Below are 26,178 nucleotides of genomic sequence, written 5' to 3' on the forward strand. Positions count from 1 at the left end.
TGTAAAGTAATACATTTGGCACAGTTGAGGAGACTTGTAAGTACTGCTGTGCCGTACTGCAAATTTAGTACAGATATCAAGTAAATACAGGGCCAGTATTGCTGATACCAAGACTTTTGAACTTCGAGCCTATCGCGCTAGTATCAGTCTGATACCAATACCAAGACTGGTATCAATACTATCGATATTTGATCAAACTGCTGGTGAATAACACTGACCACAGCAGAGTAAGAACAGAGTATTACCTTTATTGACAGAAAATTGCAGTAACAGGGCAGTTTAATATATTTCTTTAGCACTCCTGACCAGTGATGGAAGATGATCACCACCTGTGGTGAGTCACTAAGAAGTTTAAATATCTCTTATTTATAGTTCACAAAATGTTCATATTTGTATAATTTCCCTTTCAAACTGACAGATGGCTGCTTACAATTCTCAATCTATTCTGTGGAACGTGGGAGATTTCCCACTAATGACTAACAGTAAACTATTATTCAAAATTTGAAAAGGCACTAACCCAAATAATTAGTCAATGCTCAAAATACACTTTGTTATCACTCACTATGCTTTAACATCAACATATTGCCACAGAAATTACTCATCTGAACCAACTGCTGTGACCAAGTTAAATCACAGCTCTTAATGTCCCCTGATTTGACATGTAGGATGAATACTTGGGGGGGGGGGGGGGGGGGGGGTCCCAGAGCTCATATTTAAGGACATTCTGTGATATTTCATTCAAAGTACACCTCTGAAAGAGCCTTTGATCTAAGTCAAAGGAGAGAAAAAGAGAGGAAAGGGAAAAGAGACCTTGCCCTCCAGGGACTCACTTCCACTTTCCTAACTAATCTTGTTTGGTTGATTACACAGAAGACAAGTGCTTTGTGCAAAGCACTCATTAGGCCCGAAGTAAACAGCAGCCTCTGTTTCTTTCCGCTTCTTTTAAACAAACTGAACCTCCAAATGTTTGAAGTGTTATTAGAGCAGGCAAAATACCCCTAATTTTGTCTTGAATAGTCAGAGATTTTATTTAATTAATATTTTAAATATCTGGATAGCCCCTTTATATTTAACTAAGAAGTTTTTAAGAAAATAAACAAGGACAGGACTTTTCATTCTGGATTTTTTTATTTATTGCATTAGTTAGTATCTGTCTTTTCAGTATGAAATACAAAAATCAATCGGAAAACAAAAAAGTATCAAAATAAAAATATGTGTTCCTGAAATATTCTTCCAAGAGTCTTACATTACTGCATGACTCTTTTCACAGCAGTATTTCAGTCATCACACTCAGTAGCTGTGACAAATGCACTTAAGGTTAAGGTTTCATATTAAAATGTCAAGAAGGCACATTTACAGTATAACAATGGATTCTATGTGACTACATGAAATTCCTAAAGGTCTCCTGAGCTGTAGTAGTTTAACCTTCACATCACACAAATAACATTATATATACACAACAGGTGAAAAGGATAAAGCACATACTTGAACATGTAAACACAAAGTATGCCATCAGTGTACAGAGAAGTGAGCTGGTCACATGTTTTGACACTAAAGCAGCAGTTTGATAAAATTGTGACATGCTTCAGCTTATCCAATTCAGGGTACACAGCTGGGACAGGGTGCCAAACTAGCACTTGGAGAGAGACAGCCATTCATCTACAGTCAGTTAAACAAACCCCACGTGTGTCTGTGGGAGTACCTAGAGATAGCATGTGAACTCCACACAGAAAGGCCCCAGCTAGCTGGTAGACCTGAACCCAGGACCTTCTTTCTGCAAGGCAACATTGCTAACCAGTGCACCACTGTCTGGGCAGTTGTTGTAGCTTTATTAAATTATGATAAAAGAATGATATGCTCTCATGTCTCTGTTTAATGTGAAGCAGCAGCCAGCAGCTATCCTAGCCTGGGTAAAAGAAAAAGTGTCTGTGGCATGTTTATTACTTTAAACATACAAGTTATACTTAATCCTTTAATTGAACCCTCAACAAGCACCCAAATCACTTCCCAAAATGTCAAACTGTTTCTTCAGCACAAAAAAATCTATTTAACAGCAATATAGAACAACAGTAATCTGCTGTATTGAACAGACGTGCTCTACTTCAGCATAACACAGGGGCCGATGTTGTTGTGTCTATTGTAACTGGCTCTGTGTGTTGACTGTTGCGTCTTTGTTCAGGGCTGATAGCAATTATGATGTTTTACAGTTAAGAAGAGAGAAAGAACTGATATTTGGAATTGATATGTTTTTGCAGTGAAAATATAAACCTTGAAACTTTAGAACCACACAAAACAGACTACTGCTGGACCACTACTCTGTGACCTAGAGCAATGTCCCAATCACATCCGATTAGTTACATGCATATAACAAACGATCAAAACTAAAGGCTATTCTGGCACAGTAAAGTACACAGAGACTGGAGCTGACCAGTAGCTAGATGAGCTGTGTTTTGAAGGTAGAATAGCAGATATCCTTGAAGTGGTACATCCCACAATCTTACAACCTACTTCTGTTATGACAAGTATGCCCTCCTCTATTCCAGTTTTATTGAATTCAGCCCTCATCCTTAAAACTCATCAAAAATAGGAACAAATTTCAGAGTAATTTCAGGCTCACCAATTTGCAAGACCAATTATGGAACAATTTCGGAATAAATAATGCTTTATTGTTTCATAAATTATTTCAGCATAAACATTTGATATGTTTTCTATGTTCTAGTGATGAAATATGAGGATTTGCTTTTGAATAATTACATTCTGCTTTTATTTTTACATTTTATCCCAACTTAAATTTTAAATTGGAGTTGTGTAGGTACTGCTGGCTAAAATATATTTTGTCTCTTTATCGTCAAATATAAGCACCATGTTTTCACTAAGGCATGAAACTGGCGACTGAGGCCATTAACTCCAAAGGAAAGTGTTAAAGAGCCGAGGAATATTTTCCCCACCAAAATCTGTTGCACTGGACTCTGCTGACCACGAGAAGGCATTCATGCTTCTAATTGGACAGATATGCCCTAACTGCCATAAAACAGTAACAATTAATACTTTAAGATGTTGTCTTTAGTGAGTGATTAAATTGCTAAAAAAAAAGCGAAAAATTAAAATAAAATAAAAAAACATTCAAGAATAGCAGGGGTACTGTGAAGATGAGACAAACAGATCTATATCTATATACACATCTGCTGCTAAGGTTTAGGCTTTGATTATTTTTTCTTTTAATTAAGAAAAGGTATTAATTAACGCCGACACTTGTGTCCATCATGTAAATATGCCAGATCTGCTTTTTTCATATGTAGTGAAGTGATGTAAACATTAAAACTTTCTTTTACCGTAAAAATGTATGAATTCCAAATATCAGCTGTCAGTTGGTTGTTATCAGGAGTCATTGGTTTTAAAAAAAAAAAAAAAAAAACAATAATGGGGAAAAAATTCTGCTCAAGACATCCGTCCTGCACCTCTGCTGGATAGAGGCTGACAGTCCTATTATGAAGCTTGTAAAAGTTTCATCACTTCTGACTGCTGTGGAACTGCACACGATGGAATTCATTACTCAAAGACTCCGACTATTATGATGAGTAAAAGTATGAAACCTCCACACATGGCAAGGCAGAGAAGCTTCTGTCAAAAACAGGAGAAACGAGTAGTCAGAGGAACTGGCTGCATATGAGAAACCGCAGATCCAGTGAAGCATTCAGCAGATAAACATAATATATAAAATAGATTCATAAATTAAGAGATGGATGTTTGGCTCAAGAAAAGGAAGTTGTGGGTGTGGAAGTTTCATTACCTCACAGCAGGTCTCATGCAGGGGGTTTGGTTAGTCCGACAGACAGGCCGACAATTAGTGCAATAACAGCAAGCAGGATCAACAGAGCAAAGGCAAGAATAATGTATTTCTGGCAAGTGAAGAGGAAGACTGTGTTATTTAAAGTTCATGAATGAAAAGAAATGCTGCTTAGACCACAATCTTATATCAAATTTACCTTTACAAAGATTTATATTTTTTAAATTGCATCAAGAAAGAACCAGAAAGGAGCACATACCCTCCGGGATTTCTTCTGGTACCTGACTGCTTTTTTGGTCTCTTCCTTTGCACGACAAATGTATTCAGCTGCATTAGAGACGTTCTTCTCAATGTTGTTAACCATATCCCCCTGTAAATGAATGCAGATGCTTTTATTTATGGCCGGGATGTCAAACCTATTTCACATCCTGGGCCACATACAGGCCACTTTGATCTTAAGCAGTAATTTCTATAGTTGTGGAAAAACAGGAACTTTATGTCCTTTAATTTTGTAATTTTGTAAATAGTGAATGACAGTTTGGGGGGGTACACCTCCTTGCTGGACAAGTCTTTGTCACGATCCTGGGTCTTATGACCCAGCATTTTGAGTTTTAGTTCATTTTGATGTTTATAGTTTATGTTTAAGCTCATTAGATTTCTATGTTCATTTGCTTATTATATTCCCCTTGTGTTTTCAACCCTTGTGTTAAGTCTCCTTTATCCTTCATGTGTTTCATGTCTGTTTGTTATGTTGTCAAGTTCATATAGTCATGTCAGTGTTTCATTGTTTCCTATTTTATTTTGAAAGAGGTCCTGTGTTTCGGTGCTCTGTTTTGCTCTTTCCCTGTGGGCGTCGTTATGTTCATGTTGTGTCTACTTTGCCTTTCTGTCCCATGTTTCAGCTCCCTATGTTCTGTCTCAGTTGCTGTTAAGTTTACATGTTTTGAGTTCAGTCAGTGTGTTTCCTGTTTTACTTCAAAGGTCCAAGTCTCATGTGAGTGTTTCTAGTTTTGCTTCCCTTGTCTCGTCCAGCCTGATTACTCCCAGCTTTGCTCTCCTTCTGTGTCTCATTCCCTCGTTATCCCTCTGTGTATTTAAGCCCTGTGTTTCTCTTTGTCAGTGTCGTAGTCTCCCTCATGGCTGTGTTTCCCTGTGTGTTAGTTATCCATGTCCCAGTTTAGTTTAGTTATATTTTTTGTGCCATTCTGCAATAAAGCAGCTTTTTGAGTTTAATTACTGTAGGGTGAGTTTTGCGTTTGGGTCCTTCTCCTGCCTGGACACAGCCGAAACATGACAGTCTTAGTGGCCGCAGGCCTTATGTTTTACACCTCTGACTTGATACTGGTATTTGTGCTATGAGCTCCATTTTGATATACCTAGTAGACAATATTAGAAACAAGTTTTAAAAGAAAAATCAACAGATCTGCTTGTGAAAGTTTCCACTCAGATGAGGCTCTTACCTGAGTTTCTACCAGCATCGCCATGTCCATGAACATCGCATGGAGCTCCCTGATGCTCGTCTCCAAGCGCATGATGTCCTGGTGTCGTGACTCTATCTCGTTCACGGCTTGCCGTGTGACTTGGGAATCAGAAATGATCTGAGGGAGAAAGATTTAATACCTTCAAAAATCCATCCAAAATCACCCCATCGGCACACAACCCCAACTGCAAAAAAGATTTACTCATCAGCCACTAGATGGCAGTCGTGGCATTTTACCAAGCAAGCACATTAATGCTGGAGAAACCGTACATCAGAGGTGAAGATGGATGGATTTCCACTTTCTAACATGTCTTCTAGATCTTCATTGGTGGTCACTCTTCCAGCTAGAATTAAACAAATAAACAAAGAATTAAAAATTGTCTGGCAGTTTTATTTGATTCATAAGTCTTGGCATTCCTAACAAAAGTGACTGTTTTGGACCATGTGTATTTGCTTCCACCCATGAAACTAATATGCCTTCATTTGATGTCATTATGGAACGGAGGAAGAATCCCTCTGAATATATTTTATTTCTTTTGCCCCATCTCTGCCTGCTGCAGCTGTCAGTGGATTCATGCCAAAAGGTTGCATAAGAGGTACCTAAGGTACAAAGGAAATCCACACAACCCCCCCCCCCCCCAAAGCTCCTGAAACAATCTCTACAAACAGAGGGCTTTCTTTTACTGCAACCATGCCTCCTGTTGTAAAGTACTCTCCCTGGAGAGAGAGAGACCGCTGTGCAGGTGCTTACTGTATATCACACACCTTTATCGGTGGCTGTTCCTCAGAGAGACACTCAAAGCAAAACACACCACGCGCTCAGCTCATCGCTACACATCAAGGCTTTTACTTGTGAACGGTGTCAGTTATTGGTGTTTGGCGACAGCACAAACTGAGTCTGGTCAAAGACAGGTGAACTACTGTTGCACAGGCCGCTGAGTGCTCTGCTCGTATCCCGGGCAACGCAAACACAGAGAGGCATCTCCAGTATCAGGCTCACCCGTCTGCAGAACTAGAGCCTCTCATTAATGCCGGCCGCAGGGACTGGCTCTGGGAGTCAACCCTTTTTTATTTTTTGCTTTTCACTATTGTTACTCACATATACTTAATACAATGGATCTGCCTGTTTGTTACAGGGATACTGAACAGCGAGGATTTAACACAATAAGCAGAAAGCTTATTACAAATCTGGAGTTATAACAAATATGAATCTTATTGCACCTAAACAATCATTTCTATCTGATATAGAATATTTGTTAATGAGACTACGTTATATGTTGCTAATGCGGGAACCATTTTTAGTACATTTCTTTCCAAAACACTGGAAATTTATTGTCTGGGCGTTGCAGAAACCCTATGCTATTGCTCTTCTCTGTTTATCAGCACTAAGGCTGGTGTCCAGAAAAGCAGAGAGGAAGCTGGTGCGGTCTGTTTCCTGGATCCTGCCCTAACACAGCTGGAGGGTTTTACTTCTTTTGTCGCCCTTTTAGCACTACTTTTTTTTTAAGTTTGTCAAAAGAATTGAAAGTTTAATTAATTTCAAGTCCTGTATGGTCATCCATTTGTAGTTAATGTAGCCCATTATTCCTGGGCTTATTCAGATACAGGAGTACAATTATTTGTCACTCACTTATCTCCAGCTGTCTCTGGATTCTTCCTTTGCTTCTATCCCTAAAGGACACTTGAGTCTCGTTGTACTGGGTCATGACCTCCACAAACTTCCTGGAGAGCACAGTGTGCTGAGGACAAGTCAAAACACAGGGACACAAAGTGATAATGTGCTGCAGGCTTTCCAGACTTCTACTTATCCAGCTCAGGCTTGCCTATCCCAGCTGTTCTAAGGGGAGCGGCAGAGTAATCTGCCACAGAGGTAACACATATAGAGAAAACCATTCACCCTTATGTTCACACCTGCAGCCCATTTAGAAACAGTCCATCTAACCCAGTGCATTTCTTTGGACTGTGGGAGGCCAGAGTACCCAGACCGGATTTAAATCCAGCTTCCTCTTGCTGTGAGGCAACAGGGTTAACAGCTGGACCATCATGTCACCCTCTGCAAGGTTTTAAGACTTAATACCTTATAGTTCAGAAGTACAAGATACAAAGTACACGTTGGAAGTGTTGGAAGGTTATGATACAGTTTTTGCTCTTAAACTAGAGAAATATACCATCAACAAAATACAGAAGTAAAGCTGAGAGCTGGATAGTCAGAAATGATAATGTCTGGATTTATTTATAATGAAAACAAAACAGCTTTTATCTGTATGAAGTTCTGCATACAGCTGACAGAGTAGTGCTTGGGTCGTCGTGTGATCAGGTATGTAATAAGCGTGAGGAGATCCTGACCTGTGTTTTCTGGATCCTGAAATCTACGGAGGCCCTGTTAGCAGCATCATCTTTGGGCATGCTCAGCTCAATGGCTGTGAAAAAAAATGTAAAATTGACATTGTTACACAATTTGAAACACATGAAAGAAATGTGGACGACAGCTGAACTCACATTTTAGTTTGGTTCGCACCACATTGGCATTCCCTTTGATATCATTGGTGAGTGCAGCCAGCTGATCCTTTGTTCCTTCGCACACAAACAGGAGATGTGTTAGATTTTGTTTAGAAGAAAAGTCGTCATCCAGGTAATCCAAATATTTGATCTGCTCTGATTTCAGCTGGTCACTTGGCAACGACCCCGAGGCAATAATGGAGAGGTTACAAAATAAAGGACAATTTCCACGTCATGGACACTGTGATGAACTACATTAACTGATTCCATGGCAAAGTAAACTGAGTTATCCTGTGGCCAGATTTTCCACTCACACAGTAAAGAAGGCTAGACACTGATTCGGATCTTGTGTTCCAGTCATAATTTTAAACCATTTGGAATTTGTAGAAATTATTTTTTAGTAAAACAGCATGTTTAAATCCCCGATTAGGTCCTGAATCACAGTAGTTTGTCAGGTTTGATATAAATTTGAGTGCTACTTCCTTCACAGGTTTCTGCCGGCCATTCATCGCAACTAAGGAAGGAAGACATCTGAAGCACGTTGACTCTGTGCCCAAAAAGACTACTTCCATCCATGCATTTCTAAAAATAAAGCAATAAAAAAAAAAACCTAAAGGATGTTAACATCCTAAACCTAAACGACCCGAACTTACTGTCATCTGTGTTGGGTGCCGACAGGATCATGCTGTGGATCTTCCTCACTTCTTCCACTTGTATGGAGATCTTATCGATGACTCCTCTGACTTCTTCCACCTACACCAGCCGATAAATAAGTCAAGAATTCATCAGTGTCCTCAATTATTATTGCTTTTACTCTTAATACACATCCTGGAAGTCACAGTAGTACACACCCTTCTGAAAAAGCTATCCATGAATCCATCTTGGTTAACTGTAACTGCAACATCCTCTTCTGTTTGTGAAGCGGCCTATGAGGATGAAAATGTGTTTGAGTGCCTTTTTTTTTTTAATGCTAGGATATTTCATGTCACGATCCATGAAGTTGAAGCTAAAACAAAAACACTTACAGCGGTCAGTTCAGCCAGTCGATCCTTCATCACACCGGTCAGCTCGTCTCCCGCTCAGCTAGTTGTAAAGCATATGCTGGCTCTATCCTGTACGTCTCCATGTGGAGAGGAACATTGCCGCGCAGTCAGGTCCAGGTGGCTAATAAAAATAGATTTAGTTTAATCTCTGAGATTCAGGCCCACGATGTTGTGAGATGACAGTCGCAGAAATAGGAAGTCAGTGCCACAGGTCGAGCTTTGTTTGATCAAAACTGGGTCCAAGACACAACTCAGAAATAAACCCAGAAAGGGCTGTTCCTGTTTCAACTCTGCCGATATTCCCCGCTCAACAAGTGCATCGGATCCGTAATAGATCTACAGTAATATCCCTCTCCCCGGGATACGCCTCTCTCTCTCCCTCTCTCTCTCTCTGTCTCTCTCTGTGAGGTCTCTCTCTCTCTCTCAGATGACGTTGATGGAGAATCTGGTCCTCCCTTAATCGCATTTGAACTTTATGATAAATAAACTAAATGCTGCAATCATATTTCAAAAGGGCTGAACTTGGTAGAACTATTACACAAATCTGAAACTATTTGAGGTACCATTGTCAGACTTTAATCTTTTGTGGCATTTCTGAGTTTATTATAAATCGTTTTTTTTTTTAATATTAATTTGATTTCTTTATTAAAAAATTTTTAGACAGCAACAACAGTTTGCGGTTACATGAAAAGGTTTTTTATAAATAATATATAAGCGCTGCTGGATGGCCGCTAAGCTATTATTCACCTGGCCACACAGTGGCGCTGTTTACCCGCGTAAATTGACTTTTGGAGCCTTCGACGGGACTCCTGATGACTTCCCCATATGTGGATGTCATCCAAACTCTAAATGCCCAAGTCTCATTACGCATTTCACAAACCGAAATTACCGAGCCAAAAGTCAAACAAGGGCCCACTTCTCATCTGACAACAACATATGTCCTGTTTTATGTTTCCACTTGGAGTGCTTGGAGTTCTTCTTTAATACTGATCTTATTTACTGAACTTTCATACTTTAGTGTGTGTGTGTGTGTGTGTGTGTGTGTGTTGTTTAACTGTAACTCAATTTGTTTTTAAAAGGGGTTTCTGCTCCTTTCCCACATATCTAGGCATTTCTGTGCAACTTCGCAGATTTACACACTGTTAAAAAGGACGGAGCACTCAGCGTATTCCTATTATTCCTAGAAAGGTTTTGCATGCTGTTTGTCTAGCTACTCGGTCATCCAGGTTATTGTAGTCTTCAGAGCCAACACGTAAGAAAGCAGCTAGACAACGCGACTCTCCACCAGTTATCGGAAGAAGCTTGCTCGAAACGTCTTTAAAATCGTATGCTATTTACAAATATTTTGAATACAAACTCAGATGTGCATCTGTGGATCACACGGTGCACACCCTGATCTCACTCCCCGTGCAATCTCCAATTACGCACAAGTAACGCCTTTTACGCACAAACTTTACCGCCCCTCCTTAGAAGATCCAAAGAAAATGACTTCACGTTTTGCAATTCCCACGTTCAGTCCAGCAGCAGCCCAGCGGAGCTCAGCGGAGCTCCTGTACTCCTTGAGGCTCCCAGATGCAGGCAGAGAAATTCTAAGAAAACGGCTTTTTAAGATTTTCGGATAAATATTAAGGATTACAATTTTCTGGAGTTGGGCTTCAGTTTTTTATCATGAAAGGACAACTTCTGAAGTTTTTCGGCCTCACGCCACAACTCTAAACTGAATGCTTTATTGAGTCAGTGCTTCTATTTATTTTCTTTGGGTATTTCTAACCTTGGACAAATGGACTGATCCGAAGTTTTATTTTTATTCTATTGGAACAATGAGCGGCGCTTATTGGATTCATCTTCACCCGTGGAATTAAGTTGTTTCAGAGAATTGGTGTTATATTTTGCAGAGACTATGGCATTTTGTTTGCGGATTCGCATTTTTACAGCTTTTGTCTCCTTTATTAAGGTAAACTTAAGAAATGCACATCATGATGAAAATGACTAGCAATTCCTCCCAAATAGCAGAACGAACTGTGCACTGCAGACTTTACAAGTTATTTTTAATTTCTTAACAGGTTTATGCTCAAGTGGCGCAAGCTCAGAAGCATCCAGGTAGTAAGAAATTTCTGGACTGACAATTTTCCTGTGTTTTCAGTTGCTAGATTAAAAATGAAAAAAAAAAGAAAGAAATAATTTGTAAGATCCTGTTTTACCATCTGCTAATTTCCATGCCAGAGGATGTTTTTGCTTTGTTTACTTCTTCTGCTTAATCAAAATAGTCTGCTGCATAAACAACTTTTTTCCAGTTGTTTGCATCATTATTATCATCACTGTCTTTTTAATCCACCCCAAACCCAAAATGTAGTTCTGGGAAAATAAATTCTGATTAATGAGGCAGTGCTTGATTGGATGAAAAGCCCTTTCTGGATCCCTGTTTATGCTTGACTTGTCCATCCAGGCCTGGAGGTGTTGGACACGGCCTCGCATTACTGGCCGCTGGATGCAGTGGAAGGAATCCATGAACTGTGGGATCATAATGGAAACAGATCAGGTTATATTAACGGAAGCAACATAAGTATGTGAATATGAAAACACCTGTTCGATTTAAATGTGTTTTTACCACCCATCTTCCAGCCAAAGCTATTGTGATTTTAATTTTAATGCCAGATTTATGAGTGAAATTACAGTCAATTAAAAAAAAAAATAGGATTTAAAAATGCTGCAGTACATCATTTACAAAAATCTATAGTTTGGAGATGACATTTGCCTAATTTTTAATTAAATATCATTTGCAGCAGTGTTGTAGATTCCTCATTCAGTGAAAGATTAAAGTTAAAGAGGGATCGGGTATAGACTTGGGCATGATGTGTGAAGTCACACTGAGTTTTCTTTGACCGCTGCCACCTCGCACGCTGGTCACCATCACTCTGTCTCATACCTGTGCATCACGTCCCTCCCATTGCTTTCCTTTCACTGTTCTGTCTTCTGTTTTTTTTTTGTCCGTATTGGTGTGAATCACTTTTTTTTTGTCTCTGTTGTCTTTGTCCAGCTATCAGAATCCACAACCACACTGTGCTCCCTTCTTCACATAATTCTTCCTATGTGTACAATGACTCTGCCTACACTAACATTTCTGCAATACTAGGTGAGGATCCATCACTTTTCCTCTCACTGAAAATCATTTGTGCATCACCCACTGCCCTCTGTTGTTCCCTCTGTATTGGCACACGATTGAGCTGAGCCACTTTTCTCCCCGTTCAGTCTTCGGTTCTTGCAGACTGAAATGAGGACTTCTTGGTATGTTGATGATAAGGGATTGTTCTTTAACATTAATTAAACCTGAAGTCAAGTAGGAGACTTATTGACTGGCTTCTGACATGAGATGCAAGTAAAGCTGCAAAATCTTTATGTTCATCATGCAAAACAGCGTGTGGTTAGATGACTATAAAGTCACTTAAACGGTTACAACACCTTCCTGTTTTTAAATGAAATTTTTCCTATAAATTGTGCTTTGTCCCAGACATTGTTGAAGGAATGGTCAACAAGGGCATCTTTCTGAATGGAGATAACGGTGGCACCTTTCTTCACTTTGGAAACTACCAGAACACGTGCATTAGTGACCCTAATTTATGTGGTCCTGAGGGTGAGTGCACTGCACTTAATCTATAATTGAACAAGTTATCGTTTAGCTTGTAAAACCGTTCAGTTCCTGTACTGATGGCTGCTGGGTTTTCATCATCCCCTAGGCATTACCTTCTCCTTTTTTTGGAAAAACCACGAGTCAGCCTCCCGCTTTGCTGTCGCTTCTGGAGGAAAAGTTATCTCCAATGGCTTCTCAGTCTACACAAACCCTTTAGGAGGATATGTGGAGTTTTACACTCGTAGCAACAAGCACAGATGGCGGGCCAACATCGATGTTCCAGGTACTCTGAATACATTTCCTTTCACATAGTTACATTTCCCACAAGGAATCTATTTTGGTCTTGAACACACCATAAACTAATGGTTATATAATTGCATTTATGACTTTGTTAACTGAGACCAGATGTAACTACGGATAGTTGATTTGGAAAAGACGGGGGTATATTTCTCAAATCTTTTGCCGTAGCACTAAACATACAATTTTTTGGAGATGGCAGACAACATGTGCAAAATAATGTTCGGTGTTTAGTTTTGGTGTCAAGTTAGATGAGATATGAAACACAATAAAAGTCAGAGTGTGACCAATATTTTGAATTAATTTCTGAAAATGAAATTACTTTCTTTTCTTTTTTTTCATGAGATGGGCTGATACTGTAAACAGTTGACAAAATGAAATAAACCATGTGAGATTCAACATTACGTGAAACTTTTACCAATCGCTATTCTCTTCTCAAATGACTTGTGTCATCCTTGTTTTTCCTGCAGTTACTCAAGGTCTTGGTCGTAACTCAATTTTGATGCTAGTGTTCGGTTATAAAGATCCAAACGTCATCTGGTTCTCATACAATGACATGTTGAGCCTTGGGGACATAATGTCAAAATATGTCACATCTCTTTCTTCTGATTTGAGAGAAAAGGTTTTTGTGGGTGAATGAATAAGACTCGAGGGCCTGTGTGACCCAGTGTGTGATTGTAAGGTGAAAGTTAATAATATAAAAATGTACATATAGAAGTGAATGAGAGACTTGCAAGCTGAGCTTGGTCTTTGGTACATCCAGTACTGCTTATATTGCAACCACAAATGACATGTGTTTTGGTGGTTTTGGCTGTCTGGCATGTGTGAGGGGGAAGGCATTGTCTTTTGGGACTTCTCTATTGTTCATTAATTTCTCTGTTCTTGTGATGCACAATTCATTGTAAATATTGGCTGGAGTTTTTGGTTTGTGCAAACCATAAAATCTAGCATCTGGAACTGAAGGAGTAATAAATTACTCAATCAGTCAAAAGATTAAGCTTGATCAATTAATAGAAAAATCAAACATTTTAGTTGACAAAGTTAAATCAATTCAGTTCTGCTTTATTTATAAAGTGCCAAATCACAACAACAGTTGCCTCAAGGCGCTTAATGTTAGTTGAATTTTGGTTCTTCGCTTAAGACAGCGCCATCAGCTGGTCAAAATGTAAAATTGTGTAGTGTTCTTGCTATTCTAACTATTCTTGCTAAACTAACCCAGCATCTTTCTGAGCATAATAGGATATCTCACAAAAGCCATGTATCTATGTTCAGCCTCACATAGCTGTTAGCACGGCTAGGAACTTGTGTTTAAGACACACACAAATTCTGTTCAGTTCAAGCCAATTGTGTTTTTATATTCTTGGGTAGTAGAACAGGTCACCTACAATCTGGAAGGCTTGCGGGTCAATCCCTGGCTGCTCTCCGATGCATCCATCGGAGTCCAAATTTGCAAAGCACCTGGTGACAGCGGGAATGAAAAACTCCCTTTTAACAGGAAGAAAGCTTGAGCAGAACCAGGTGCAATGAGGGACAGCTATCTGCCGTGACCGGTTTGGGATGAGGGGAAGGAGACGGGCAAAAAGACACAATTTAAAAAACAAATATTAAATTTAAAAAGCTAGAACCAGCAAATATCAGTGTGAGTTTCATTTGATGAAAGCTACTGTGCATTGAGTACACGTCATCATTTACTTTCTGGGTTAAACCAAGCATGAAACATGGTGTCTGCAATATCAGTCGCTTTAAATGACTGAGAACATTTGCAACACCACACACTCAGTGTATTTTCCTGCTAAACGTATTCACACATAAAAAGCTACAATACCTAAAACATTATAAAGAAATCCCAACAATCAGGTAACCCCCTGTGAGCAAGCACTTGGCAACAATGGGAAAGAAAAAACTTCTTTTAAACAGGAAGAAAGCTCTGGCAGAATCAGACTCAGGGAGGGGTGGATTCAATTCTTCAACAACTGAGCGTTTCTTTCATTTTATGTTTACGTTATTAGGGCCATACTGGACGCACATCCTCTTTACATGGACTAAGAGAGATGGTCTGAAGGTCTACATCAATGCGACCCTAACTGCTGAGAACAAAAACGGAAGCATCTCAGAGGAAACCTATGGAGACCCCTACCCTGACCTCGTCATTGGAACTGCCAACAATAAGGGATATAGTCACTATGTAACAGGAGCCTTTGATGAATTCGTCATCTGGGAAAGGGCCCTTTCACCTGAGAACATCTCACTCTACTACAATGCAACTATAGGTAGGACCTGTCTACTATTAAAAAAAACCTCCTGACATTCTTGGAGATGCTGATTTATGAAAATGCTTCCTCCCTTTTGACTTTGCTCTGAGGAAATCATGGGTTAAAAAGCAATTTCCGTCTTTATCCATGCTACATTCCATCCACAGAATTCATGCTTAACAGAAGCACATCAAACCATGCAAATATAGCCTGCCTCACTGTCAAATGGCTCTTCTTGCAGAAACCATTTTCATGACCTTCAAGAGCCATGGCTTCCATAGTTTTGCCTTATAAGTATTTATAAGAGTGCAAAGACCTGAGTTGAGATGCAGGGGGCAAATCATTTAAATATAATGTGACAAGTTACAATACGCTAGGACAAAACACCCAGAATCTTGTCTGTTTTTGTTCTCTCTACCTCTGTTGTTCAGTAGAGAGCCATAAAAGGACACAAAATGGCATTTATGAGAATGTAGAAAAAAAAAAAAAAATATTCTGCTTTGTGGCGCTTTATATTGTAAGGTAAAAACTTACAATATTAAAACAGAGAAAACCACAACAATGAGCTTTGGCAACATTGGGAAGGAAAACCTCCCTTTTAACGGGAAGAGACCTCCAGCAGAACCAGCTGGGGATGAGGGGAGGAAGACAGGATAGACTTTCTGTGGAAGAGAGCAAGAGATTAATAATAACTATATTACAGTATATAATTATGACTATATTTTCTAATATAAGATATTAGAAAATTTCATTTTAATCTGAAAAATATTCGACACTTAATGAAATGTACCTTTTTAGCTGAGAGGTTAAAGCATTTTTGGTTGCAGATAAGTCTTACCGATCAGTAAAGTTGAACTCCTCTTGTGTATGGTGTTGATATATAAATACTGCTACAGAGGATTATTTTGTGGTCACGATAAAGCCAGAGAGTCTTGATTTCTTTATTACCTGACAAGAAGAGCCTGACTGTTGTGGTTACAGAGAAATATTTTTACCTCTGCAGAACATGCATATAAAATGCTGTATTGAACTAAAGAAGAGCTGACTAATATGTCTAATGTACATCCATATATGGTGTTTTTCTGGTAGCAGCTTAGAGCTGTTTTTATTAAATGACAGCAAATATATAAAATGTGTTTGAGCCCGGTACAGAAATTAGTGGCAGAGTATTATGTGGTGGAGTATCCCACTTTTGTAGGAGGCTGTAAAATACCTCCTCTCATGACCGGGCATTACACTCACACTGTAAGCTTGAAAGTGATAAAATCCAGCCACACTACTGCAGCCTGACCCAGCTGCATTCAACAAAGGACCTAAAAAAAGTCGCAAAAAGGCAAGTTTTAGACTAAACCATGATTAAAGACAGAGTGATACTAAGCTATACCCTGTCCTGTTTCAACCCTTTGTATTGTCTTTTCTAGCTTGGGACATGGTTTCTAAAACAACACCTAGAATCTCCAAGGAAGTGATCCCAACTACGCCGATGGCCGTAAGTGTCTCAGGGTTTCTTTGAACAATAAAAGCCCAGTAGAGGGGACAGTAGAGGAGGGTCTCGCCACAGAACTCCAGTGAGAACTAAAGCCCTAAAAACAAATTAGATTATTTTTGTAACAGAGAATGACTGAGCAGACAGTATCTTGTTAGCTGTACAGAAGGTAATTTTAGCTCCTTGTTAGAAAACTACATTTGTTAGCTACTCACAGTTTGAAACCCCAAGAGCTACAAATCCATGGGCTTCAGTTAGCATGCTAAATGTTAAAGTTCATGATAACACAATTAGAAAAATGCTGTATGTCTTTTTGGAAGGACTGCCAGGAGAAAGCCTCTTCTCTTAAAAAAATTTAAAAAAATCATGGCAGCTTGTCTTTGGTTTGCAAAGCTGCAAACTAATCATAAGACTTCTGGAACAGTATCCTTTAGATAGATAAGATAAAAGTGGAGTTGTTTGGGCAAAATGCCCAGCGAGACGTTTGGCGAAAACCAAAGCATATCAGCACAAACACCTCATACCAATTGGCAAACACAGTGTTGGAGGGGTGATGATTTGTGCTTGTTTTGCAGCCAAAGGACCAGAGTGCCTTGTAATTTTTTAGTTGACCATAAACTTCTCTGTATACCAAAGTGTTCTAGAGTCAAATTTGAGGCTAACTGTTCGACAGAAGCTTTACCCAAAATGGATCGTGCAACAGGATTACAAGCACAGCAGCAAATGTACAACAGAATGGCTGAAAAGAAAAGATTGACAAATACTGTACGACGGTAATTTCTCAGTTTTGGTATAGATTAGGATTAATTTATTGGATGTTAAAAATATAGTACTCTTACAATGTGTGGGTGATGAAACCCCATCTATGTACCTCAACATCATTGGGAACTATTACCAGAGCATCTTTGAGCCAAAACACACATGAAAGTCAATAAAGAAGTAACAATGAAGGACTTTTAGTTGAATCCACACTAAGAGTTTATTTCCTGTTGAGGCATTGTTTCCTTTTAAAGACAAATGGAAAAAAGCAAATAGATAACACATGTGAATAGAAGCAACCTTTTTATCGAAAGGCTTTGTTTGTAGGAAACAAATAAAGAAATAGAAGATGGTAGGCAGAGTCAGTCAACAGTGCACACTACAGCGCACTCCTTGTTGGGCACTAATCTGAAAAAGACCAATGCCGAAACTCTGGTCCAAAGAGTTTTCTCTAAATTCAAGCTATCAGTCACTAAACATCCTGTGTATACTGGAACTCGCTGCTCTTGGCAGTAAACTTCGTTTGATGCCTTATGTGCTGTCTCCCCAGAGAGCCGCTGATATGAGTCCCCCTGTCATCAGCAGTCTCCAGGAGGAGCTCCGACCCACAGACTTCTTGCCAGTGCAGAGTTTCCTGAAGACGCTGCCCAATGGAACCATTTCTCGTGATACTGCGAACAACCTCACGCAGGTCTTGGAGCACAGTCCAAAACACATGTTGCTGTTTCAAAACCAATTCATACACACAGATACAATGCCCACCCATGTGCATATGATGCAACAGTTCTATGATGTCCATTTTCTTACACCCAGGGTTTGCTCAAAAGTGTGGAAGAAGTGCTGTCTTTTCCTGGACTGACAGAGGTAAATGGGTTCACTCTGTAGTTGTGCAGTGTCTAAACATGACAAAATGTAACGTATGCAATGTGGCGAACAGTGTTGGTCAAGTTACTTGAAAAAAGTAATCAGTAACTAATTACCGATTACTTCCCCAAAAAGTAATCCCGTTACTTTACTGATTACTTATTTTCAAAAGTAATTAGTTACTTAGTTACTTTTTAAAAACACGATTTACAACCTGAATAGGTGATAAAGCAATAGATCTTTCAGCCCAATTCTACTTTTTCTGCATAATCCATCATACAAAATGTAATCAAATGGAAAAGTCTCTTTTTAAAACTTGTTTTATTAGTTTTAATCTTTTAACTGTATGCATCAAGCAAAAATTTAATTAAATGCAACATTCACTGACTTGAAGAAATTTGTTTAACATTTAAACCTATTTTCTGCACATTCCAGCACATAAAATAAAATATTTTTTCTGTGTTTACACTCACTCTTTCAAATAGATGCAAGTAAAACACAGCAGAAAAGAAATAAAATCAAAGACTAGCGGTCCTGTTGCTCTATTTTCACCTGTAAAGCAGGAGTGGGGTAGGCGGAGGTTTGCCCTGGTGCAGGTGTGCCGCAGCGGTCAGTTGAAGAATCCGCGAGTTTCTCTGTGAATTTCCCATTACGTGGTAGCGTACTCGGCGCTTGCTTGGAAGTTTAGGGGGGTTTTTTGCTGTAAAAAGAAGTTTTCTTCCCACGCACAACGGACGCTAATGTTTTTGTCACTTTTTATGGAATCAAACTCAAAGTAAGGTCAGTACTTCCACGCTTTAAACGCTGCACGCTCATACTCTCTCCCACACTCGATATATTATCCATTGTTGATCTGCACACAGCTGTTGTCACGAACATTGTACTCGCTTACGTCACTGTCATGAGACATTCTCGCAAAAAAAATCACGGTTTTAGTAACGCAGTAACGCAGCGTTCCTACGGGGAAGTAACGGTAATCTAATTACCGTTTTTGCAATAGTAATCCCTTACTTTACTCGTTACTTGAAAAAAGTAATCGGATTACAGTAATGCGTTACTGCCCATCTCTGGTGGCGAATACGTTAATGTAACACACCGAGGATATCTGGATGTTTAAAACTGCGTAACTGACTATAAAGATCTCTGCTTCCTCCACTGTGCAATCGTTATGGCCAAATCACAAACACAAGAGAGCGGTTTCAGTACACTGGGTGTTCAGAACAACCTTGCTTGTTTTTGTAAGAGCAAGCTGAAACAGATGTTCACATCAAACTTGGACAGTAGATACAGTGTAGAGTGAGTTTGAGCCAACCGAATTATCAAGTTTTTGTCAGGTTTACAGTGTAACTCTAGACGGTAACACTATCACCTGTTTTTATACTGTGAGCAGTACTCTCCGTGACAAATAACCCTTTTTATGTTTGTATAAGACATCTGCGAAAGCTCAAAAGAAAAACGTGAGACCATTTTAATAGGTCAACATGAGTCAATGCTAGATGCCGAAAATCAGAAACAGTGAATCAGTTGTCAACTTTTTCTCGTTGGGTCATTGTTCTCTAGCAGCAGTCCACCCCTGTGGTCAGCGGACTGGTCAAGACAGTGGACAGAGTGATGGAACATGTAGTGACTAACCTGGAGGACAGCCCGAACTCTCTCATCTCCCTGGATGGAACATCTTTTGTTGCAGGTCAGTAAAGTGTCAGGTTCTCCATAAAGTCATTGTTTGTAGCTTTTGCGGACTCCAAGCCTCAAGTTGACATCATTAGTTTTGTAATCACGTCATGCCAACATTTGTTCAGAGAAGCACAAGTTAAGCTTCTCCAGTTTTCCTCTACTGAGTTTTTTCCTCATTTTTTATTACTGTCTCTCTCCCAAGGGGTCGTTTGATGTTTGTGATTCCCCCCCGACAAATCAAATCGGTCTTGTTACTTGCTTGTCACTTTGTTTTTCTCAACAGTTCTCCCTTTTTCTTAACCTCTGACCTCCGCAGATTACTCTCTGATGAAACTCCCACAGAATTTTGAGCTGTCACATTACCGCTTCCCCACAGAAGGCAAGAGCTACATCTCTGTGCCTGGAGAAGCGTTCGCAATGGAGTGTAAGTACTAGCATTACAGCCTCTGCATGTTCACTGACAGGTGCTCATCGATGTGCAAAGAGGAACTTTCGGAGGATTCTTTGCGTAGACAGACTAGTAGCTGGGTTTGAGTGTGAATACCTCACATTAGCCGTGCACTGATTCTGCCAAGAGAAAATTGTCCAGCTGGGAGACTCTTGTTACCGGACGGTAATTTATTATCGTAAGATTTAGGACTACTAACATGGCATACAGTTAAGGACAGGAGTGCCATGAGAGCTTTTGTGTGGCTTTATGGTGTACTGTAGAAACCCAGCTATGACTTTAATGTTGCCAGTTACCCTTTTATTCAGAACAGAAAGAATGAGAGAGAGCGCACTTTTTCTCCACTTTCCTCCACCGTTAAAAGGAATGGATCCACGTAGTGGTGCAAGGGAGAGCAGTATTTACAGTGGGCATTAAAACTCTGTTTGTTTGACTTTGTGTTCAGGTCAGATTCCCTTGGCTCCACCTGGCTCTCGCATGCACTGAGTTGCCATACGGAACGAACTCTTAATAATTCGTTAAAGGGCTATTATCAGAAGTGGAATACATGTTATTGCTTAACACATTAGAGCCAGGACCAAATTAACTCTGAATACCTGGCTGCCCATAGTGCTCCAAGGACAGATTTTATATTCTAATTAAGAACAGAAAATGCTGCATATTTTGCATTTTGTTTTTTCTTGTTCTCTCGCTCTTCTGTAGGAGAGTTGTACAAGTATACTGGCCCAGTCTCTGCTGAGGCTCACTGGGATGCATTCTGTTGTAATATATATATGTATTCCACTACAGATTACAGAATACATGGCCCAAAATGTAGTTTGAAGCGTATTCTTAACTTGATGTGAGTAACGTATTCTGATGCTGTGTGAATTATTACTATTACTGAAGGCTACTTGCCGCCGAGCTAACATTGTTAGCTAGCGTTAGCTGAGTTCATAGAGCGCAGACTGTAGACTTGATGGATAGCATTAGCAACCTACTAGCTGCAAACGATCACATGCAGTTCTGAAAACAATACCAGCTAGATTTTTAAATCTTAATATAAAATGAGTAACATTAGGGTGGATTTTAGGTAAGGCTGCACTTTTTGCAGTGATCTCGCATAGAAAACTCTTTCTGTATCAGGATTATATGTTTTCTTTTTGTCTGCTTTCAAAACTGCACACCATTATTTGCAGCTAGCAGGTTGTAATGCAGCTTTCAGTAATAGTAATACATCACACAGCAATGGTACATCGAAGATACTGAAGTGGCACATAACCCAGGTAGCTACTACAACTAAAACAAAATAGCTGCAGTAGGCTAACCTTAATTTTTAAAAAAGAACTTACTCCCAGATTTTTCTTTAGGTTGGAGTCTTTTGATGCTGAGAGCAGCTTGGTTGCTGACGAACAGAGTTTGCATTGCGCAGTCAGATTTCCGGTCAGAGCCTCTTATTGCGTGTTTTGTTTGGGTTTCCACTGGCGTGAAATTACCAAAATTAGAGAGGAGATAGAGAGGGGATAGCCTAACATATGAAACAGAAAAAGACCACCGTGTAATCCATTGATTTTAACAAAGTAATTGTATTTCCAATTATCACCTATTTAAGCAGTAACTGTAACGGAATACAGTTACTCATATTTTGTATTTTAAATACGTAACGCCGGTACATGTATTCCCCAACACTGGATGTATTATATATTTATTAACAGTCTTCTTTTGCGTATCCATATTGTTTGACATCTGCTTTTGTTGCTCTAGAGCAGTTCCCAAGTGAAAGGCCTTTGAAAGGAGGAACAGGGCCATTAAGCATTTCCTCCAATTTCATTGTTTATCTTAAAGTATTAAGGTGGGACCGAGCTGAACGATAGGTCAAGTCAGGGGTGGGGGAGCAGACCCTCAGCTCTCCTGGTGAAGTCATTTAGACATTTCACAAGCTTTCCAACATCCACATGGGTTTGCGGCAGTCTTGCTTTTCACCCCGGTGCGAGTATAGGACTGTCCCATTAGCCCGCCGGTGCCACCACACTGTAGCAAGCCAATGTTAATTAACTTGCCTTCTTTGTGAGTGTTTTAGCAGCAGTGCTTTACATTCCCGGCCCTCGGCTCATTTCTTTCACATTCAGTCTGCGTGTGTTGTCTTCTTCTCCTCAGCTCAAACCACCATTGTTGGCCTTTTTTATCACAACATGCACAGCTACTACAAAGAGATCAGCCCTGTGAAGACCAGGTAAGATGACACAGCATGCTACCAAACTTGAAAAGTAAAATCTTGAAAGGTCTAACTAATAATAAACAGCAACAAGAACAAAAGCGCAAAGTCAGGGACGCTGTCTTTGTACGTCCTGTGTGGGAAATGGGTAAGCTGGCACCAAAGGTGCCCCTGCTTCCTGAATTGCAGAACAGCTGATGCCCCAGGCCAAGGCCTTATCTGTTTTTTTCTCTCCTATCTCTCATCACACCACTGAGCTCCTGCTGAATGATACACCCTGCTATTAGCTCTTTCACTTACTGTTCCAACACTGGATCAGCTTGTTCCAACTTTTAACCCAGTTTGACATAACGGTGATTAAGCATCTTGTTGTTCCCCACTTTTGCATCCATCTAAATTAAGTCAGAAATGTTTACGGCAGTACATTTGGAGGCTGCTTGGCCTCCCTTTGTATCGTAAGAGGGAGACGATGCTCGTGTGACCGCAATGTCAAATTGGGGCCACATGATCATCTCGAAAAACCTGTCATGGAATAATTCTGGCACTAAGTGTGATTCATTAAACAGACAGATGGTTAAAGTCTCATCTAAATGTCAATGCTCTGGTCCTGTGTTTAACACGTATATGGGAATGCCAGTTGCAGATAACAGTGGTGATAGATGCTATTGTGAAACAAGAGATCTGGAGTACTTCTCCTTTTAACCAACTATCAACTTTGATCCCCTGATGAATTTGTAAGTTTGCTCACTTACAAAGAAATGAACAGTCTCCCATTTTTATGCAATCCTCTTTTCATGAAGAGACAGATAATTTTAACCAAATATCCAGAAAACAAAAATGCATTATATAAAGGTTATAAATTGATTTGCATGTCATTTCCTGAAATAACTATTCGATCCCCTATAACCCAGCCAGAATTCTTGCTTAAACAGACTTGTTGTGTGCCCACAGTCAAGCACGGAGGAGGAAACATTAGGTAATGGATGAGGCCATGTAATGTAAAATCAGCCAAAACACTGAGAATGGGTCATGGATGGGTCTTCCAGCATAACAATGACTCAAAACATGCTGCTAACTAGCTAGTCAAAGGAGTAGCTAAAGAAGAAGCATATAAAAGTCAACTGCGTAGATGGTCTTCAGACTTAAGTCCTATAGAAAATTTGTAGAGGAGCTGAAGCTTCAAGTTAGCAAACGACAGCCAAGAAACCTAAAGGATTTAGAAAGTTTCTGTAGAGAGGAGTGGAACAAAATCCCTCCCGAGATGTATGTAAGCCCGGTGACCACCTACAAGAAGCATCTTACTGCTGTGCTTGCCAACAAGAGTTTCTCCAACAAGTGCTAAGTCATGTTTTGCCTGTGGATCAAATACTTATTTCACTCAATGGTTCAATGTCTTTTTTTTTCTATATTTTTGGTATATATTCTTGCTTTCTCCATTAAATTGAAGCTACTATAAAATTGGAGATGTTTCATTTCTTTGTAAGTGAGCAAACTTACAAAGAGTTGGGATCTGCAGGGGATCAAATAAATCTCTCCCCACTGTATGTCTGCCATTTCTTTCCATCTCTTTCTTTTGTATGTTTGTCTGGCTTTCTGCTTCAGTTTCTTTCTTAGATTATCTAAGCCAGTTCTCCCCTTTTTATCTCTTAGGATTAATGAAGCAGCTGATTACAAGGATCACAAAATCCATGTAGCAAGCTGTCTGATTTCTTTGAAAGTGGAGCCTCTGCCAGCCCTGTCGGTCAACCTTTCTGGAGCACCACTCATAAAGATTGTGCTCACCCATGTTTTGGTAAGACTGTAATTTGCATGTCCCATTTCTTCCTCTCTGACTCATTTATCTTTTTTTCCATCTTGGTGAGTAATACTGGGAAAACTAAGAGAGTTTCTGCTTGTCACAATTGTTGGGTGTGGGATGTTATCAGAGGGGAGAGCTCTGCCTATGGTTTCGATAGCGGTCGGATCTCTTCACATGAAAATTGTCGGCTCTATTTTTGGTATATGCTTATGTAAGACGATGGCTGTCCATCACTGACTGACTGAGGTTTGCGCAGCTGGGCATTTACCAACACAAAGAGCGAAGCCTGGTTTGGTTTTCATTAGGCTGCCTAGCATTTCCCTTGCGGAGCATTTGGCTTCTAGAAAGCGAGCTGATTATGGGCATTTGAGCTGCAAGCTTAGGGCACTTTAAAAGAAACAATAACTTTATTTTATGAACAACATATTTTTCTTTGGTACTTTATGGCAGGGACAGTGCCAGCTTTCCATGGGAAATTCAGTCAAAACTGGAAATTAATTGACCAGTGTCTATTGCATTAGCTTGTGTTCCTGTAAACTCATAAATGTGGTGGCGAACTTCACAATCTTGTATTTGTTTTATCTTAATTAGTTGTGTTGATAAGCTGTTAGATTATCATGCAATGGCATTAATGAGGCGGTTGACTTAAGCACACTGCAATGTATTTCTGTTTCTTTTACAAGTCCTGCATGAATGATCGACTTTCTGTAGAAGTGAATCAATCCCCCTCCCCACTCATAAAAGCAAAAAAGAAACTCATGCAGCTTTATGAAACCATGGCAATATTGCTTTGTTTGCCTTCATCTTCCCTGGTGAAATAAATGTTTATGCTGTAATTATCTGGCCTGGTTTCTGTGACAATGATTGCTCTGTTTGTTTTAGCAGACACCATGGGAGAGGAGTTAAAATTTCCTTTGTTATGGTAGTGCTGGAGATGCTCAGCAGTTCTCCGCTCTGTTTCTGTTTTAAGGTGTTTCTATTTTAGTTGGATTGCCCTTACCACTGATGTAAGGATAAATCAGGTTACATGCATTCTTTCCTCTCTATCCCATTACAAATAGGCTGTTATACTTATTAGTAATGCATGCTGATTGGAACGCACCGAGCCAGCGCATTTCTGTTGCACATAGCTCAGGCTGTGATTTATTACGAGGAGCCACATCGTAATTTGGCATGCAGAACTTTTGGCTCTGGTCACCTCCAGAACAGGTTGTTTTTGCTAAAACTGCACAGACCTGTTGTTGTTTTACTAGTTTTGGCAAGGTGTCGATGCTTATCACCTCCCTAGCTTGAAGGCAGGGTGGGCTGCTCACACAGTATGTGGCAGACATTACCCATCATAGTTTATGTTGGTCTTTACTGTCCGTACTAAACCTCAAACATGTCTGCCCATGGCACCGGTACACTGGGCTGGAGTAAGTGATTTGCGGCTGACCTCTCTGTTTACCCCCTGAGAATAGGTAAGTGCACAGTGACTTCATTAAAGCCCAGTGGGAGTGCTGAATGTGTCTAGCACAGAAATATGTCAGTTCCCTCATCCGTCTTTTCATGCTGTCGTGGTTACGACAAGCTCTGTGTTTCGTCTCTGGTACTGTACAGTCAACTACTATCCTGGCTCAGACACAAAGTCTCATCCATTTTCTCTATCTGACACTTGGAATGCTAAAACATATGATATCATGGAGTGATGGAGTCACCAGCCTGTAAATAAACCTTTGTTATAGCAGGTACTACTCACTCAAGTCAAGGTCTAAATTATGTGGTTGCCATCTGAGTGACCTTGCATCCTTGACTGATGCTCTGAGCTCAGAGACTCAATCACTTCTGCAACCACGCTTTGTGGCATGAGCTGGTTTGATAACCTGACTAGGTGTTATCATCAAAGGCCCACAGGTTTTCTCACGCCTTTGAGCTGCGGTGGTGATTGGACCCTGGCTCTTTTGGTGATTTATTACGGCTGTCTGACTCT

The 26,178-nt window shown here is 39.9% G+C and overlaps 2 protein-coding genes across 7 annotated transcripts in view; one reads left to right on the forward strand and one right to left on the reverse strand.

The window, feature by feature from the left end:
• Positions 1-1,094: 1,094 nt before the first annotated feature.
• Positions 1,095-9,242, reverse strand: stx2b (syntaxin 2b). Of its 3 annotated transcripts, XM_085179162.1 has the most exons (11): positions 8,792-9,242; positions 8,618-8,692; positions 8,420-8,519; positions 7,767-7,841; positions 7,614-7,687; positions 6,898-7,006; positions 5,538-5,611; positions 5,248-5,385; positions 4,047-4,157; positions 3,791-3,899; positions 1,095-3,621 (listed from the first exon to the last, which is right to left on the reverse strand). In XM_085179162.1, exons 1-10 carry the CDS (start codon positions 8,819-8,821, stop codon positions 3,804-3,806), a joined length of 882 nt encoding a protein of 293 aa, XP_085035288.1. In that variant the 5' UTR covers positions 8,822-9,242; the 3' UTR covers positions 1,095-3,621; positions 3,791-3,803. The 3 variants fall into 3 exon arrangements, with proteins under 3 accessions (XP_085035288.1, XP_085035291.1, XP_085035290.1); XM_085179165.1 differs by lacking the exon at positions 3,791-3,899 and having other exon boundaries at positions 1,096-3,621; positions 8,792-9,221; XM_085179164.1 differs by lacking the exon at positions 1,095-3,621 and having other exon boundaries at positions 3,630-3,899; positions 8,792-9,241.
• Positions 9,243-10,299: 1,057 nt separating this feature from the next.
• Positions 10,300-26,178, forward strand: part of adgrd1 (adhesion G protein-coupled receptor D1) — a 33,477-nt gene continuing 17,598 nt past the window's right edge. Inside the window, exons 1-14 of one of the 4 annotated variants that reach the window (XM_085180542.1) lie at positions 10,300-10,763; positions 10,873-10,909; positions 11,256-11,372; positions 11,847-11,942; positions 12,318-12,440; positions 12,544-12,720; positions 14,744-15,004; positions 16,408-16,475; positions 17,782-17,922; positions 18,045-18,095; positions 19,656-19,782; positions 20,086-20,193; positions 22,354-22,429; positions 24,062-24,203. In XM_085180542.1, coding sequence (XP_085036668.1) covers positions 10,710-10,763; positions 10,873-10,909; positions 11,256-11,372; positions 11,847-11,942; positions 12,318-12,440; positions 12,544-12,720; positions 14,744-15,004; positions 16,408-16,475; positions 17,782-17,922; positions 18,045-18,095; positions 19,656-19,782; positions 20,086-20,193; positions 22,354-22,429; positions 24,062-24,203 — 1,578 coding nt within the window. In that variant the 5' untranslated portion in view covers positions 10,300-10,709. The remainder of the gene's footprint in view (positions 10,764-10,872; positions 10,910-11,255; positions 11,373-11,846; positions 11,943-12,317; positions 12,441-12,543; positions 12,721-14,743; positions 15,005-16,407; positions 16,476-17,781; positions 17,923-18,044; positions 18,096-19,655; positions 19,783-20,085; positions 20,194-22,353; positions 22,430-24,061; positions 24,204-26,178) is intronic. The other 3 variants (XM_085180543.1, XM_085180545.1, XM_085180544.1) reach the window with 3 other exon arrangements.

This window comes from Neolamprologus multifasciatus, chromosome 12, assembly GCF_963576455.1.
Source record: "Neolamprologus multifasciatus chromosome 12, fNeoMul1.2, whole genome shotgun sequence".
Taxonomy (NCBI): Eukaryota; Metazoa; Chordata; class Actinopteri; order Cichliformes; family Cichlidae; genus Neolamprologus; species Neolamprologus multifasciatus.

Excerpts from the sequence above, each read along its gene's own strand:
- stx2b (XM_085179162.1), bottom strand. The coding sequence starts at position 8,821 with ATGAAGGATCGACTGGCTGAACTGACCGCT. Across the intron at positions 8,693-8,791 it reads GACTGGCTGAACTGACCGCT|GCCGCTTCACAAACAGAAGA; the intron begins GTAAGTGTTTTT and ends TCATCCTCATAG. Across the intron at positions 4,158-5,247 it reads CGATGCTGGTAGAAACTCAG|GGGGATATGGTTAACAACAT; the intron begins GTAAGAGCCTCA and ends ATTCATTTACAG.